Source organism: Engystomops pustulosus, chromosome 2 (genome assembly GCF_040894005.1).
Source record: "Engystomops pustulosus chromosome 2, aEngPut4.maternal, whole genome shotgun sequence".
Lineage (NCBI taxonomy): Eukaryota > Metazoa > Chordata > Amphibia > Anura > Leptodactylidae > Engystomops > Engystomops pustulosus.
In genome coordinates, this window is record NC_092412.1 from 51,594,370 (window position 1) to 51,613,371 (window position 19,002).

The 19,002-nt window shown below is 41.4% G+C and overlaps 1 protein-coding gene across 1 annotated transcript in view; it reads right to left on the reverse strand.

Annotated features, from left to right (window-relative positions):
- Window positions 1-19,002, reverse strand: part of LOC140117646 (keratin, type II cytoskeletal 80-like) — a 35,540-nt gene that overhangs the window by 13,432 nt on the left and 3,106 nt on the right. The window contains exons 2-6 of the mRNA XM_072134574.1: window positions 15,444-15,652; window positions 13,242-13,302; window positions 6,033-6,128; window positions 5,392-5,556; window positions 4,355-4,480 (exon numbers count right to left, since the gene is read on the reverse strand). Of these exons, the coding sequence (XP_071990675.1) occupies window positions 4,355-4,480; window positions 5,392-5,556; window positions 6,033-6,128; window positions 13,242-13,302; window positions 15,444-15,652 (657 nt within the window). The remainder of the gene's footprint in view (window positions 1-4,354; window positions 4,481-5,391; window positions 5,557-6,032; window positions 6,129-13,241; window positions 13,303-15,443; window positions 15,653-19,002) is intronic.

Genomic DNA, 19,002 nt, shown 5'->3' on the forward strand with positions numbered 1-19,002 from the left:
ACGACATACATAACTTTTAAAACAATCCTCAATCAACCAGTTAAGCATGTTTTCCACACTCTATTGCTTGATCTTTTTACTTATAGAACTTTTTGAGGGTATCTGTTAAACTTCCCAATCCCAAATTCCATCATCATTTCATCCAATAATCCTGCGCTGTAGTGATGAGGGAAAAGCCCCCTAAAATAATGCGGTCCTTGAATCAAATAGAAATGTTTCCATACGCTGCTTTTAAAAGCAAAACAATGGGGGTCATTAACTAAGGGCCCGATTCGCGTTTTCCCGACATGTTACCCGAATATTTCCGTTTTGCAACAATTTCCCCTGAATTGCTCCGGGATTTTGGCACCCGCGATCGGATTGTATATAATTCAAAATAAAGGACAACTGCCTTTGGATCCACAAGGTTTTGTTCCTCTTAAATCCTCAAAATTCAAATAAAGCAAAAACTGCCTGTGATAGGAACATTTAAAAGTATAAATCTTTATTCATAACTATTATAAAAACTCGGCCTATAGCCAAAGGATCTTTGCATTGTAGCATGCATCAACAGGCTTGGGTACCTCATCTGGGACCGGGACCCCTATCAATGTTATTTCTCGAGGGTCGGAGGGTGTATAGTTAATTGTCCCCTCTTTGTACAATCACCCTCATAAAGAAACAGAGAGCCAGAGTGTCACTCGGTCTATTTGTTTTGGGGTATAAACCCCTTAGAGGACCCACTAGCGTGCTTGGGTGAAGGGTCACGGATAGGGTGGTTGCTCCCCAAGTGTAAATCTATGACTTTCACCCAAAACTGAATCAGAGTGCCGTGTAGCAGTAACGACCAGCTGCACGGTCACATAGAAACACCTATGCACCTAACGCGTTTCCCTACCACTATTTTATGTGGCAGTTCATCAGAGGTGTGCAGAATATCAACCAAGAATATATAGCACGTACAGAGCGGGTAATGGCATGTCATCTCACATTTATTCACATCATGACCCGTCTGAATATAGTTGACGTGCTATTAAAGTTATCAGGGTCAGTGGTTCTCACTGTATCGTGCACTCATAATGCCAGTTAATCTTCAAAATTACTTAGATTCCTCTCTATCTGGCTAAAATTTCACTGCACACAGCACTGACTGACTACCTGAATCAAAACGCCGGCACTAGTTTGGCCGCGCGTCACACGTGCACGCGCGGCTATATATAGCCTAAGCTCCGCCCATCGCCGGCGAGGGTTGGCCAATGGGATTGAGCTCCGTCACAATCGAAGCCCCGCCTATTGATGATGGATCAGGGACGTCACCAAAGGAGGTGCGCCCCGATCCGCCAATCCGCAGGGCCGTGGTGGAATTTGACAATCCCTTACAGTCGCGGCCACTCCCCCACTGATGATGCGATAGCGAAGGTAAACAAATCATTAAACGGGACGTTAAAATAGCGGATATGACTGGTAAGTGTCAAAAGACCAATAATCAAGCCGATATAGGCTTGTAGTGGACACGGGATAGCAGCCCCAGAGAGGCATCAACCAATCCCCTAGTCTATCGCATGAAAGCACATAGGCACAGGTTATGGGACAGCAAATTCAGGATAAAAATTCAAATTCAGGAGAGGTGGGAGTTATTCCCAGATTAAATAATCTGAGAGTATATAGACATAACATGGAGAGGATTAATCTATGTTATAGTAGATAATCATGGGGCTACAGTGCTTAAGAGTGTAGGAAACTCCATCCATGTAATGGTTATATAAAACAAGTATAGACCAATTGTTCATTCATCCCATCCGGCTGTATCGTTCTAAGCATGAAGATCCATCTGGCTTCATGCTGCAGTAATTTTTGTCTGAAGTCCCCCCCTCTTGGAGAGGGTGTCACAACTTCAATAGCTTGGAATTGGAGCACCTTGTGGTCACCACCATGATGTTGCCATACGTGGCGTGCTACAACTGTCTCCTCACCATTCTTGCTGTCATTGACATGGTCCCTAATCCTTCTCCTGAACTCGCGGCTTGTCTGTCCTACGTACTGCATCCCACAGGCGCAGGTTAGTAGGTAGATTACCCCTGTAGTCTTGCAATTTGCAAAATCCCTCATCCAGAACATTTTTCCAGTAGCTGTACTGAGAAAGGATTTCCCCATACGAATGTACTTACAGGCTTTACAGCCACTACATCTGAAGGTCCCCTTGGGTTTCTCAGGTAGCCATGTCCCTCTTCACGTTTGAGGTTTTAGGTGACTGTGAACCAATGAATCCTTGATATTGCGACCCCTTCTGTATGTAATTGAAGGGTAGTCATCAACCACATCACAGATGTCTTTATCCATCTTTAAAATGCCCCAGTTGTCCGATAGAATTTTCCGTATCATTTGATGGCAACCATCATACGTGCCAATCATACGTACCTTCTGATCGTCGGTTTCCCGTTGCCTCGGGTTTAGGAGGTCATTTCTGTGTTTTGTTAAGGCATGATGGTGTGCATCCCTCAAGATCTGTGAGGGATAGCCCTTAACAGTGAATCTCCTTTGTAGGTCTTTAGCTGCTGCCAGGTAATCACCCGTTGCCGAGCAATTCCTCCGCATTCTTAAGTACTGGCCTTTTGGTATACCCCTTTTTAGCGGGGTCGGTTGCCAGCTCTGCCAGCGCAGCAGACTGTTCGTTGCAGTCGGTTTCCTAAAGACCTTTGTTTTAAGATCCCCTGATGTGTTGATGGAAATTGTGACATCCAGAAAAGTGATCTCAACAGGGCTGATCTCAAAGGTGAAAAATAGACCCAGTTCGTTCACGTTGAGTCTCTGGACAAATTTGACAAATGACTCTTTGGTATCATTCCAGAAGATGAGGATATCATCAATGAACCTCAGCCATAATAATATGGCCGAGGTCCACTCCTCCAAATCCTCCTGGAATACCACCTCCCTCTCCCACCAGCCCAGGTAGAGGTTTGCATATGTGGGAGCACAAGGGCTCCCCATTGCAACCCCCCTGAGCTGGTGGAAGAATTTCCCCTCAAAGAGGAAGTAATTCCTCCTGAGGACGAAGTCCAATAGTCTCAGGACCAGAGCATTGTGCGCCATATGGTGCACCCCTCTTGCCTTTAAAAACTCACCTACAGCCTCACAGCCCTTAGAATGTGGTATAGAGCTGTAGAGAGCCTCCACATCTAGGCTAGCAAGTAAGGTGCCCGTCGGAAGCGCTACTCCATCAATTCTCCTTAATACATCCATAGTATCCCTCACATACGAGGGGAGTGTGGTGACAAATGGACGCAAAAGGGTGTCCAGGTAGATACTCACATTTTGTGTGAGAGAATCCACTCCTGACACAATCGGCCTCCCTTTAAGGGGAGAGAGCCCCTTATGGACCTTGGGGAGGGAATAAAACGTGGCCGTGCTGGGGTATTCGGGGAGCATGAAATTTAATTCATTTTTAGAGATGAGCTTGTCCCTAAGGGCATCCTGCAGAATCCCCGAGAGCTCCTGACGGAAAGTCCCCATGGGATTGCAGGACAGCATCTTGTAACAATGCTTATCTCTCAGGATCCCCAGGCACATCTCAACATATTTCTCCCTACCCAGCACGACCACGTTCCCCCCTTTATCAGAGGGTTTGATTACAATTGTTGAATCGTTACCAAGGTCTTTTAGCGCTCGCTGCTCGCCATCAGTCAAATTAGGTCGCAATCCCTCCAATGTTTGCATGCCCATTAGTTGGTCAGTCACTAATTTAAGAAAAACATCAATAGGAGAATTCTCCCCAAGGGGTGCCATTCTTCTTGATATAGGTCTTAGGTCCGTGAAGGGGCCCTCGCCAGGGGGCCTCTCACCCTCTTCAGCTAGAGCTTGGAGGTTATGGAAATCCGGCATATCTTCTTCAGACAAGCCCAATTCAATACATTGTCGTCTATTGTGGATTTTGAAAAACTTCTTCCACTTTAGACGTCTACAGAATAAGTTAACATCTTTCACCCACCCAAAGATGTCACAATGGGGGACCGGATTGTGGTGCATCGGCGCTGACATGCATGCGACGGAAATCGAACGAAAACCCGACGGATTCGGAAAAATCGCTGCATTTAAAACAAAAAATCTGTTGCAAAGCTTGCACTTACCTTCACTCAGCCCGAGCCGGTGAACTCCAGAACGTTCCGATGCTTTTCAGTGCAGCAGCGCCACCTGGTGGACGGCGGAGGAACTACCTTATTAAATCCCGGCCGGACCCGAATCCAGCGCAGAGAACGCGCCGCTGGATCGTGAATGGGCCGGGTAAGTAAATCTGCCCCAATCTCTTTACCCTTTATGTTGTCCGTTCAGAAACCTCACATTTGTGTTGTCCATGTGTTCTACTACATCAAGCAATTACCTGATTCTTGATACTTAGGACCTCCGACCTCATCCTCTGGATTTTGCTGTTGAGCTGTGTGATCTCACTGCGGCTGTTCTCTAGTTCTTGCTCGTAACGCCCAGCTTGCTGTACCCCCTGCTGTAGCTAAGATAAAAAAGCAACAAAAACATATTCAACATTTTCTTTTATATTCTGTCATAATGATGAGCTTGTATAATACCAGTTAATTGTGTTGTTAACACATTAATAAGCTTTTCATTGATTATTGTATCCTGCATTTTGTCGCAGTTTTACCCACTGTAGCTCTATTTCAATTCTTCCTAAGCTGGAGGGTGAAGACTAGCCACCATGATGTCTGCTATACACAGCACATAGGCAAAAACAGACAATTCTGCTCCTTAAAGGGAACCTGTCATCAGAAATGGGTCTAATAAACCACTAGCACTATGTTGTAAAGTAGCTGAACAGCTTCTAGATCATGTTTTTTTTCAAGGTCCAGTGCGATGGCGTCATCTAGAAAATCTACTTTAAAGTGAGATGTAAATTGGTTGTAAAAAGTCACGAAGGCGGAGAGTTTATTACTGAAGTCAAGCTCTCCCCACCTCAGAACAGCCCGTTTATTATAAATAACACTCCTGCAATCACTAACCATATCTCCTGCAAATTATGTCACTTATAGGGAAAGAGGTGATAAAGGTGGGGAAAGAAATTAGTTGCATGTTTCTCTCACTCCTCCCTCTTCCCCTCTCCATAAAATATGTGCACATGTGATCTGATACTTCAGTGAGCTGACAAACAACTTGTAATGAGATTTTAGAGAGTTTGGAATTTACGAAAAGTCACAAAAGAGGAATAGAGGCGATAAGTGGAGAAAGACTCATTTTTTAATAATAAGATACATCACAAAGCGAATGTGAGATGTTCCTATACTAACACCCTACTACACGGAGCAGTACATGGTGATTTTTATGATGGTACTGTTCTATTCTAATTTACTATTGATAAACATAAAGTTTTTTTAGAAATATAGGAACTAATTACAGTCATAGTGTTACCTTATTCCTTGATAGCGCATGCGCTTCTTCCCGACTCCGAGCTGCAATGCTCTCATACCGTTCCTTAATCTCCTGCACCACACTGTCCAGGTTTAATGGACAGATATTGGACATATTCACAAGCACTGAAATATCCCCGGACTCTTCCAATACTTCTTTCAGTTCCTATAAACCGAAATCAAGCAGTTTAGTTAAAGGAGATGACGTAAAACACAAATGCAGACTCTGCTACATATTGGGGGAGAATTATCACTGCTTCCACGCCAGTTTTCTGCAAATTTCTGCAGTTCGATTAAACATAGCAAATACGCCAGGGGCACAGCAGTCAGTGGAGGGCATGCCCTCCCCGTGCCTTCGTGGTTTTGAAAAAACAGCAAACTTTTGTTTGCAGGTTTTTACGCAAAACTATGCCAGTTCGGACCTGGGGTAGTTGTGCCAAGCAGCCGCGTCGCCACAATCATCGCAGGAGCACCACCATATGATATGTGTAAGTTCTGGAGCAAATATTATATCCAAAATCAACACCAAGTGGTTGATACATATAAGGTTATTATAACTTAGAGAAAGTGTAGGCTTTTTATTCACATCTCTACATATGACTGGACCATTGCGTGTTGACAGAAAGGAGACCAATAACTTACATATTCATAAACCGACTTCAAGAGTTCAATTGTCCCTTTTATTTCCTGGAGTTTTGCTTCAAGTTCGGCTCGGTCTAAGCTACAAGTGTCCACATCCTGTATGTGAAAGATGGTAATTTATGCACATTAATATGATTTTGCATCATTGTATTTAATCACTTAAATGTGAGTAAGGCTGCATTCACATGAATGTAGGCGCACAGGGGAGGAGGAGGGGGTGATCTCTACTAGCCCCCACCCCTCTCCATACAGATGCATGGTGCCGTAATATGGGGAAAATAGGACATATCCTATCTTTTCCCGGGCCACGGAGTGGTATGGTGCCGCACGTGTGCTGCACCGTACTGCTCCCGTACCGTTCTATGCGCCCATTGCCGGCCTATGGGGGACGTTTATTTGCCCCAAGCTTGGGCCGTATGTACATCCCCCAACGGTCATGTGAATGTTGCCTAAAACCAATAGTTAACCAAAAACCATATAAAACCAATTTTTACACCTAAAAGTAAATAATAACTATGATCTCTATAAGAGTTAGACTATTTAGTCTCAAAATGTGCTAAATATATCCCAGTGTCTAATACTGAATGATAAGTCGGGATAAGTTTAAGGCCCCTTTCACACTTGCGTTTTTCACGCGCGTTTTCTGCGCGTGCTTTTGACGCGCAGAACTTGCATTGCACTCTGACCCATTGTAATCAATGGGTCTTTTTAGACTTGCATTTTTTTTCACGCACACACGCGCGTTTTTTTTAACGCACGTTTAAATCTCAGCATGCTCTACTTTTGCAAGTCACGCGTGTGAAAAACGCACCATACAAGTCTATGGATATGCATCAAAAACGCATTGCACTCTGAGACACTTGCAAGTGCAATGCAAGTGCAATGCGTTTTTCACGCATTAATAGCCATAGAAAAGATAGAGCTCAGTCCTGAGTCCATTTCACGTGCATTTTCTGCGCGTGAAAAACGCATTGAAATTGTATTGAAATTGCATTGAAAACGCGCATGAAAAACTGAGAAACTGAACAAACTCTGACTGAAAACTGATTGCACTCTGATGCAAAATGTGCGTTTTTCACTGACCAAACCCTGATCGCACCCTGATCAAACTCTGACGTCATCTGCAACGCAAGTGTGAAAGGGGCTTAAGACTGTTTTGTTGTCTTAGTTTATGGAAGCAAAAAACATAATAATTTGTTGACAACTGGATCATTTGGCCAAGCTACTTCTACTACTGTTATCAAAGTGAGTTCTGCTAAATCGATCATCAAAATTAAACATGATAAACCAGGGACACTTCTCTGCTTTGGGTTTTTCATCTCATATAGTCATATATAGGGGTAGTGAAAACCATGACAAGAATAACGGGGAGATTTATCAGAAGTGTCGGTGAGCATGATACATTGGTTAATTAATTAGTGACACATTAATAAATTCCTCCCATTGTATCCAGCAGAAAAAAAAAAGTTTACTGATAATTAAACAAAACAAAACTGTGTGAATAAGGTCATACATGTTATGATTTTGGCTATATGTATGAGCGTCCCCAGCTCTTTGGGGTAGGAAGGATCAGGCATGTTGAATTATAACATGCCTGATCCTTTTGTTTTTAGGGAAGTTAAAATGTTGCCGGCGACAGTTTGCCTCATTCTCTCAGTTGGTGTGAATATAGCCTAATCTGGCTTTATTTACCTCTGATTAAATATATTGCAGCACATTTATTAACAACATTGAAAACTGCACTACCGGCATATGCAGTTTGTCTGTGTAGTGTGCGGGGAGCGCCAGATTCAGGATTTCTGGTGCACGTTCTTCATGAATCTGGTGCCCTGCTCTGACACAAAAGTGACCACTTTTTTTTTGTGCACCTTTAACATGTGGAGAGCATCACAATTCTGTTGGACGTTGCATGATAAATCTGGTGCACGATCCGATGAAGGCCCCCCCTAATTTGTGTAGCATGGTGCCTGTGCAATATAAAACTGGCGCAAAGCCCTTAGTAAATGTGCCCCAATATCTTTAATATTATTACATCATGCTGTATAATGCTGCTATACTACACTTATCAGAGTATCCACCCACACCCAGTCTATGTGTGATTTCACAATGAAAGTATTTAAGTGTGGGAGGCAACTACAATACTCTTATCTGATGTAAACCAATGCCTCCTGTGCTCCATGGAAGCAATCCTTATATATAAGGGTGTTATATGCTCCATGGAAGCAATGCTTATATATAAGGGTGTTATATGCTCCATGGAAGCAATGCTTATATATAAGGGTGTTATATGCTCCATGGAAGCAATGCTTATATATAAGGTCGTTATATACTCCATGGAAGCAATGCTTATATATAAGGGTGTTATATGCTCCATGGAAGCAATGCTTATATATAAGGGTGTTATATGCTCCATGGAAGCAATGCTTATATATAAGGGTGTTATATGCTCCATGGAAGCAATCCTTATATATAAGGGCGTTATATGCTCCATGGAAGCAATGCTTATATATAAGGGTGTTATATGCTCCATGGAAGCAATGCTTATATATAAGGGCGTTATATGCTCCATGGAAGCAATGCTTATATATAAGGGCGTTATATGCTCCATGGAAGCAATGCTTATATATAAGGGCGTTATATGCTCCATGGAAGCAATGCTTATATATAAGGGCGTTATATACTCCATGGAAGCAATGCTTATATATAAGGGCGTTATATACTCCATGGAAGCAATGCTTATATATTAGGGCGTTATATGCTCCATGGAAGCAATGCTTATATATAAGGGCGTTATATGCTCCATGGAAGCAATGCTTATATATAAGGGCGTTATATGCTCCATGGAAGCAATGCTTATATATAAGGGTGTTATATGCTCCATGGAAGCAATGCTTATATATAAGGGCGTTATATGCTCCATGGAAGCAATGCTTATATTTAAGGATGTTATATGCTCCATGGAAGCAATGCTTATATATAAGGGCGTTATATACTCCATGGAAGCAATGCTTATATATAAGGGCGTTATATGCTCCATGGAAGCAATGCTTATATATAAGGGCGTTATATACTCCATGGAAGCAATGCTCATATATAAGGGCGTTATATGCTCCATGGAAGCAATGCTTATATATAAGGGCATTATATGCTCCATGGAAGCAATGCTTATATATAAGGTCGTTATATACTCCATGGAAGCAATGCTTATATATAAGGGCGTTATATGCTCCATGGAAGCAATGCTTATATATAAGGTCGTTATATACTCCATGGAAGCAATGCTTATATATAAGGGCATTATATGCTCCATGGAAGCAATGCTTATATATAAGGGCGTTATATGCTCCATGGAAGCAATGCTTATATATAAGGGCATTATATGCTCCATGGAAGCAATGCTTATATATAAGGGCGTTATATGCTCCATGGAAGCAATGCTTATATATAAGGGTGTTATATGCTCCATGGAAGCAATGCTTATATATAAGGGCGTTATATGCTCCATGGAAGCAATGCTTATATTTAAGGATGTTATATGCTCCATGGAAGCAATGCTTATATATAAGGGCGTTATATACTCCATGGAAGCAATGCTTATATATAAGGGCGTTATATGCTCCATGGAAGCAATGCTTATATATAAGGGCGTTATATACTCCATGGAAGCAATGCTCATATATAAGGGCGTTATATGCTCCATGGAAGCAATGCTTATATATAAGGGCATTATATGCTCCATGGAAGCAATGCTTATATATAAGGTCGTTATATACTCCATGGAAGCAATGCTTATATATAAGGGCGTTATATGCTCCATGGAAGCAATGCTTATATATAAGGTCGTTATATACTCCATGGAAGCAATGCTTATATATAAGGGCATTATATGCTCCATGGAAGCAATGCTTATATATAAGGGCGTTATATGCTCCATGGAAGCAATGCTTATATATAAGGGCATTATATGCTCCATGGAAGCAATGCTTATATATAAGGGCATTATATGCTCCATGGAAGCAATGCTTATATATAAGGGCGTTATATGCTCCATGGAAGCAATGCTTATATATAAGGGCGTTATATGCTCCATGGAAGCAATGCTTATATATAAGGGCGTTATATGCTGCATGGAAGCAATGCTTATATATAAGGGCGTTATATGCTCCATGGAAACAATGCTTATATATAAGGGCATTATATGCTCCATGGAAGCAATGCTTATATATAAGGGCGTTATATGCTCCATGGAAGCAATGCTTATATATAAGGGTGTTATATGCTCCATGGAAGCAATGCTTATATATAAGGGTGTTATATGCTCCATGGAAGCAATGCTTATATATAAGGGTGTTATATGCTCCATGGAAGCAATGCTTATATATAAGGACGTTATATGCTCCATGGAAGCAATGCTCATATATAAGGGCATTATATGCTCCATGGAAGCAATGCTTATATATAAGGGCGTTATATGCTCCATGGAAGCAATGCTTATATATAAGGGTGTTATGTGCTCCATGGAAGCAATCCTTATATATAAGGGCGTTATATGCTCCATGGAAGCAATGCTTATATATAAGGGCATTATATGCTCCATGTAAGCAATGCTTATATATAAGGGCATTATATGCTCCATGGAAGCAATGCTTATATATAAGGTCGTTATATGCTCCATGGAAGCAATGCTTATATATAACGGTGTTATATGCTCCATGGAAGCAATGCTTATATATAAGGGTGTTATATGCTCCATGGAAGCAATGCTTATATATAAGGGTGTTATATGCTCCATGGAAGCAATGCTTATATATAAGGGCGTTATATGCTCCATGGAAGCAATGCTTATATATAAGGGCGTTATATATGCTCCATGGAAGCAATGCTCATATATAAGGGCGTTATAGTACATGGTGGTGAAGCCTGCTTTACTGCACTACAACGTTATATCCAGGTTCTCATAACCTTAGCCAATGCAATTATAGCAGGACTCCGGCCGTAGTTGACATTCAGGTTCCTCCCGCATAACGCGGGGTCAATTTTATCACTGTTCTTGGCTGATTAACCCCTAAGACACTGCATTCATCACTGACCACACTGTCGTTCTGGGGGATATTATACCAGCATCAGCACCCCACTGGCAATGGTTAGATGGTGCTGATGCATTGGCACTGCAGACGGCCTCCATGTTTGTCATAGTTAACCTCTTATTAGGTCATGCCAAAGGCAGAACTTAGAGGACACCTACCATCAGGATCAAGGATTGTAAACCAAGCAGACTTACATGATATAAAAGTTCTTTGGCTGCAGCAATCGGTGGGCATGGGGAAGAAACGACCTATGCCTCCTGCTGCACCCCCTCTATGCCCCTCCACCTCCCCCTGTGTAAAGGGGATAATAATAGCATTTCCTGGCGAGGCATTTTGATTTCAGGACTTCTACACCAGTTGATTTCTTTCAATGACAACATTCATTCATTCTTTCACTGGCTATAACCTGTGATCTATATATCATGTATTAAAGGATATTAAAGACACATTAGTTAAAGTAACTGGTAGAACAAGTCTTTCCACAATGCCGACTTTAGGAGGTGATCATAATAATAATAGCGACTAGACGGTATAATTAACCACATGTCGCAAATACAAAATTCCTGCTCATTCTAGTTACATAATTTTTGTGACATTTTAACATAATTTTTGTTACATTTATGAATGTCCAGATCTTATCTCTGGTGCAAATATAGGTGACAAATATAATAGGAAATGATTTAAGGCAAAATGGTTCATTCAAGCAAACATAATGGGGACCATTATGCGCCAAAACCATTTGCCGCAACATATTGGTCCCCATTGACGTCTATGGTGCTCGGTCACTGTGAGCACACGTTGTACGGCTAAATATTGGACATGTCCTAGATTTCCTTGTGTTACGGCGCCGGACGCTCACTTTCCTATGGAGGGCGGTGATCGTCACTTATCACTCCTCCTCTCTACCGCTTGGCTGTAATTGTGTAGCCTTGGTGAACATACGTCGTGTGAATGTACCCTAAGGTGGGAAGGACACTCAACCTATTGTTTCAAGGCCCTCAAGGTTTAGCAACAAGTGACAACATCCTTTAACGAACAGAGGTTTTGGTTCTAAAATCTGGCTGGGATACCATGAAAATATCCCCACAGCATCCACGGTTTATTTAAGAGAAGCTAGATTTATTGGAGGGAACAGAACAAATACAAAGAATCTTGGACAAACATTAAATACAAAATGTAAATAACAATTAGAAATCCAATAACAACTTGAATTCTTTTTATATTTAAACTTATCCAAGGTGCCTAGGCAAATGGTGCTCAAGAGAGTGAAGCGCCTAGCCTGTGACTATGTAGTTACCAAACTGGGCCTGTCTTTGTCAGAAAGTAGACAGGAGCTGTGCAAACTTCACCCATAAGTGGCAATGTTATGACGGTTTGCACACCGGTAATGAATTTGTGCTTCAGGTTTGGGATCCGATCCCATAGACAGGAAAAAGTGCTATGCTATTTTTTTCTTCTGTGTATCTGTACACTACCAAAAATTCATTAAAAAAAAAAACCTGTACCTTTGTACTTAGTGATTTTTTTAAATTGCAGCTTGTGATTTATTCATCAAATCCACTTGTTTTTATCTATTGGATGGGGCAGACACACTTTGACCTTGTGCCATACAACCCACATCCAATACACAGACAAACAAGTGGATTTGATGGAGGCAGTTTTGCCGAAACGTCGCAGTGGTACACACCTTTCTGCAATAAAAATTCACAAGCTACAAAAATGTTTTCTCTTGTCAGGGTGTAAGATGTTTCAAGGAACAAGACACAAAGGAGGAGTCATGAGAATTTGAGTGAACAGGTAAATGTCTTATAGCCAGGTGTATCATCACAAATCTGGGCGGCATCTGCTGCGGGTAGCACATGATGATGTTACTGACCCATAAGACATTAGTCAGGACAGTGTTTCTTTTCCTAGGTCATATGCATGTGTACTGCATTACTGTGTAATGCAGTATAAAAGGACATAATTTTGATACTGTCACTGTCCTGAGTATGTATCTGGAGCTGCGCCACATTTGCAACCTTTTTGTGACTTTTAGTAATCTAAATAGACTGAAATAATAAACAGATCATCTGGAAGGTGTTTTGAAGGGACTTAGCTATGCTTAGCATGATTACTGTACCTTCTTTAGCTGTACAAAAGCATATTCTGATTCAGTCCGTGATCGCAACTCCTCTTCAAACCTATGAAGAAAGGATGGATGTGAAGTCGCTTACAATATGTTACAACCACATAATATGAAAAGGTAAGTTGGATGTTTACAAATATGAATATATTGCCACAGGCAATAAGCTATTCTACACCCAGAGAGTTGAGAATGATACTCTATCCTCACTTCCCTCCACCCTTGCTACTAAATAAGCTAATTAGGTCATCTTTGGTGGTTGGTCCTGGATTGTCTGCTCCAGTTCAAGATGGGAGAGAATCTACAATAATGGATGCAGAAAGATGAAGTTAGAGGTGGTGAATGGTCCTTTTGAAAGAAGAGGTCCTAGGACAAGAAAAGACATGATGCAAAAGTTTGGTTCCCCATATACAGAAGACTGTATATTACCACATGACAGGTCAAGAAAAGATATGTGACACTAATAGAATCAGACCAATCTTTTAAAATTTGCTTATTATCCTTATTATGGTTGTTTTTACAACTGAAAGATCGAAAGATTTTATCGAATAAAACTTAGATCGCCATAGTATATATGGTAATCTCCGTTTAGTCCACTAGTACCATAGTGGTTTTAGGTGTTGTAGTAATTTTGCCCTACAAATTCCCAAGTTACAGCGAAGCATCCAAGATTCGGTTCTTGCAAGCTTCGTAAAAATTTTCAAAAGATTTTTTTTGGTTCTGAATTCAAGAGAACCCGTCATGCAGAATAACCCCCCTAAACTAAATATATTTTCATAAACTGCCATTAGAGAGCATTGCCTCTATCCCTTCATTGTTCCTCTACATGCCTGTAAACCTAAGCAATGAGGTCCTAAAGCTGTATGCAAATGACCTGTGAAATGTCCAATGAAGCATTAGCATATTCAAGCTGTCCACTCTATTCATGAGTGGGAGGCATAGCCACACCCCCAGTGCATGACTGACAGCCTGTATAATGATGTGAGGCTGTATAATGATGTGCTTCCTGGTGCTGGTGGCCACGCCCCCTGCAGCCTGTGTGTGCATGTGTGTGTGTTTAGGAGAGATACAGCAGCTCCAGGCAGCCCTGTTACAGCAGAACATGTCAGATTCATGTGTAGCTGATGTCACATGTGTATTAGGAGGATGCAGCATGTCAGCAGGTACAGCACTCACACTAGCCATGCTTTACTATACATTACACACAGACATGAGCAGGGGGAGGAGAGGGGAGGGGTAACAGGAGTGACATCACTGCCTCTGACCATGTGACCAGCCTCATTTACATGATAAAAAATAGATGATTTTACAATGATTAATGTATGAAATAACTAGATAAAGGCTGGGATGGGATCCTTGTGAGCTGCTCCAACAGGTAGTAGTGACAAGACTAGTGACACAGACCTGATGACAGGTGTCCTTTCAATCGGTCTAAACCTAAGGTGCTTCACTTGTTTTGGAAATTGGTATATAACCCTCTAAAACACAGATTTTCCATTTAAAAAAACTCTTATCTTGTTTTGTTGATTTTTTTATGATTGCTCTGGGATGCATGCCAGTATTAGCTAGCGGCCATTTGATGCCTGAAAATGTCAGATTTGGATCTTCGAACCGAGGAATAAATCTCCAATGTATAGCCAATGTATAAATATTTCTAACAATTTTGAGGTGTTTTCTGTGGTTCTTTATGGAATAAATACAGCGGAAGGTACTATGTCACCTCACAAATAGGGCTGTTGCTGAGATTGGGCTGCTACATTATGATTATAGGTTACTCCCATTAATTTGGTGTTTCTGCTTGGAGTTTTCCCAATTCAATAAGTTATATATAACCAATATGCTGTGAATCAGCCTAATAGGTATAATTATCAGCTAATAAATTATGTACTCACTGCTAACTCACATATAGGAGTTTTCACCTATCCTGGTGTGTATGTTTGACAAGATGTGCAGATATGCAGATGACAGTACAGATATAGTCAGTACTCTTCAGATTGGTTGACAGAAGCATGAAAATACTAATCTTTGTTACTGAGACACCACAATGTCTGAGTGTATATCATACAATAAAACCTTTAGTTATATTCTGATCTGATCAGCTGACCCTATCACTTGGAATGGATACCCAGACTCATATCTACGTTCCAAATAACAATGATTGCATAACCATTAGCAAGACCCCCAAAATCCAAAACTAACTTGTCTTTTACGTCATTGACTGAATCCACCAATTCCAGCAGGCCCTTCTGTGTCTGGTTGTTTCTCTTGGTAACACCGTTGACTTTTCCAAGGAGGCTACTTATATATTGTAAGTAAATGGGCTCCAGGTCTTTGTCCGAATTATTTTCTACCTGCAACATTGACCAGCGTTCTTCCAAAATCTCACGCTGTTTTTCTAGGTATCTAATCTGTAAAACACAATTTGTTTATACAATTATTTAGCCTTCACATTTCCTTGGAAAGTAGAAGCAAAAGCCATAGCATGTGCATTATGCCGGTTACCCCTTACCCCACCAATGTCAACAGAAAATGCCTGAATAGTACCTGCTCTATAATTTGTAGCACCATGCCTTGACCGAGAGTCCAACAGGTTATGTCTACATTCAGTATCTTCCCATCATACCAAATAGAGATCTGGGTATCACCAGCTCACTGATTTCACCAGGCCTCAATATATTTGATACCCTTGAGGAAAATTCAGAGCTGTTGTTTATTGATCACACCCACAGGTCAGTCCTCCAGTGATCACACACATATGTGCTATCCTCTGGAAATCCCTTTTACTGATGTTGTCTGGTTTAAAAACACCATTTTCAATATACTTTTAGAGTAGCTAAATGTAAAACGAGTGTCTCAGACTTGGCATCCTCATTTATTACATGAAGATGAAATGGTGATGCCACAAGGAAGTCAAGCAATAGTGACTAGATAGCTATTGAAGGGGTTGTCACAAGTTCAGTTGTCATCCCCTATCCAGTGGATAGGGGATAAAATTCTGATTTGGTTGGGGTCCAACTGCCGAGATCCTCCCCCTTCCTATGACAAAACAATGGGCCCCACCAATCATGAGAATGGGACCTAAAATTCAAGCAGGTGTCCTACCTTTTCATTCAATAATATGGGAACATTGGAAATTGCTGAAAACAGCACTCAGCTATGGAACAATGGAAACAATCCATTGAGAATTCACCAAGGACTTGCCTTCTAGTACTTCTTCCTATAGTGAGACTATGAAACTCAGAGGATCCTGTCATAATTAGTTCACTGTAAATGAAGGGTCTCAGTGTCTTTCCTGAAGTGAAGTGCAAGTTATGGCAGATAATTCTGGAGATCCAACAATTGGGCATTTTAAGCATGATTTTCAGGAAGTTTAATGACATGATGTAGGATGAAAGCCAAACCAGTATATCTATTCCATAAGGCAGTGATGGTGAACCTTTTAGATACAGAGTGCCCAAACTATAACCAAAACCCACTTTTATGTTGCAAAGTGCCAACATGACAGTTTAAGCAGTAACCTATTGATCTCTGCTGTATCACAAGTTTCAATCATATTGGCGTCCTGTGGACACCTTTATAATAGAAAGCAGGAGACATTTGGATTATAGCTTCATTCCAGGCTCCCCTGAAAAGGAAGAATCAGGGGACCCAAAGCAGCAAAGCTCCAACGATAATCCATCTCTGTCCTCACCTTTGCGCTCCTCCTGTAGTCCTGGCAGCCAAGTAGGTGTCACTTTAAAATAGCACTGAGCATGGCACGTCCTGGGCTGTCTTGAACTGCAGGAGGAAGCCTTGAGTCCTATCTGGTATATTCTGTGCTGGGTGCCCACAGAGAGGGCTCCGAGTGCCACCACTGCCATAAGGAATAGATTACCAACTGTAGATAGCGCTGTTTCGTTGTGGTTGCGTCTCTTCAGTACAGTGTAGGGAACTGGTTTAGCTGAGTAAGAGGCTTTTGACTAGGGTCTGGAAAACTTATTTGCATAATTCCCAGAATCCATTAGTGGATCGTTAATGCCCATAGTTGGCATTAATTGCAAAGTCTCCGTAAGGAGAGCTCTTACTTCCTCACCGTAGTCAAAAGCCTCTCACTCTGCCTTACCAGTTCCCTACACTCTACTGAAGAAACTCAACCACACTGAAACAGTGCTGTCTAGAGTTGGGAATCTGTTCCTTGACATCCTGAAAGTCATGCTTGAAGATAAAGGGAACCTGTCATCAGCAATTGATACACACTACCAGTGTATTGTCAAACAGAGTAGTAGCTACTAGTTTTTATTTCTCTATTTCTCTCATGGTTCAGCGTGGTGGCATCATCCAGAAAATCAACTTTCAAGTGAGAGGTAAATTGGTTGTATAAAGTCAAGGAGGAGGAGAGTTTAACACTGATGTTTAAGTCGGGAGCTCTGAACCCCTCCTCCTCTGTGATTGACATCATGCAATGGACTTCGCCAGATCTGGTTAGTGATGTCTCTGGATGCGGGACCATTAAAAACAGTGAAGGGGCTTTTTGAGGAAGAGAGAGCTTGACTTCAATGTTAAAATCCAGTTTAAATCTTACTTCAAAGTTGATTTTCTAAATGATACCACCACATTGGGTCATGAAAGAAACACAATCTGAAAGGTTTTCAGCTGACTGGCAACATACTGGTAGTGGTTTATTAGGTAAATTTCTGATGACTGATTCCCTTTAAGAGAGCTGTCTTACAAGATTGCTAAGAAGGCAAGGTTTTCCTTATCCCATCCTGGAAAATGTATTTGCATATTTCCCAGAATCCCCTAGTGGAGCATCCATGGCTATGAGTCTGCACAGGCCTAAAATGCAGCATGAAATGGCAATGTCTCTGTAAGGAGAACTCTTAGGCCCCTTCCACACTAGCGTTGCATTTCACGTCAGGGTGCAATGCGTGAAAAACTGACGTTTTTGGCTGCGTTTTTGTTCCATTTTTCCTTGGAGCCATTAGCGTTTTTGCGTTTTCACGCGCGTGTTGTTCGCGTTTTTTTGCGTTTTCGGTGCGTTTTTCACGTGCGTTTTTTAAGTCAATGGGAGACTCGAGCATTTTTCAAAGGGACCATGGTTCGGGAATGAAATGTTTTATTTAATTGAAAAAGAATGTCTTCTCATAAGCTAGCAGATGTATGCAAACATCTACAATCTTTTCTTCACTGTTCCGCGCGTATATTATCTCCCGACAAGTTAGCAGATGTGAAGAACAGTGAAGAATAGAATAAAAACAGTAAACACAGTGAACACAGGATCATTGAAGAACAATATATATGTGTGAAGAACACATTGCAGATGTATGGAAAAATCTGCAATGTGTTCTTTACACACATATATATTGTTCTTCACATGCTATTTTGTTCGCACCGTTCCGCGCGTATCTCCCGACAAGTAAGCAGATATGCCGAACATCTGTAATCTATTCTTCACTGTGTTCTTTACTGTGTTTTTCACTCAAATGATCCTGTGTTCACTGTGTTCACTGTTTTTATTCTATTCTTCACTGTTCTTCACTGTGTTTTTTTAATTAAGTGCTCGATCTCGAGCAAGGGAATTATTCATGTCACCTAGCAACCCATCCATTTAAAACGCATTGCACTCGCATTGCACTTGCAATGCTTGCGAGTGCAATGCATTTTTTATGCGTCTCCATAGACTTGAATGGGGCGGGAAAAACGTGTGTGAAACGGAAAAAGTAGAGCATTCTGCGATTTTGGCGTGCGTCAAAACAAACGCAAGCACGCGTGTGCAAAA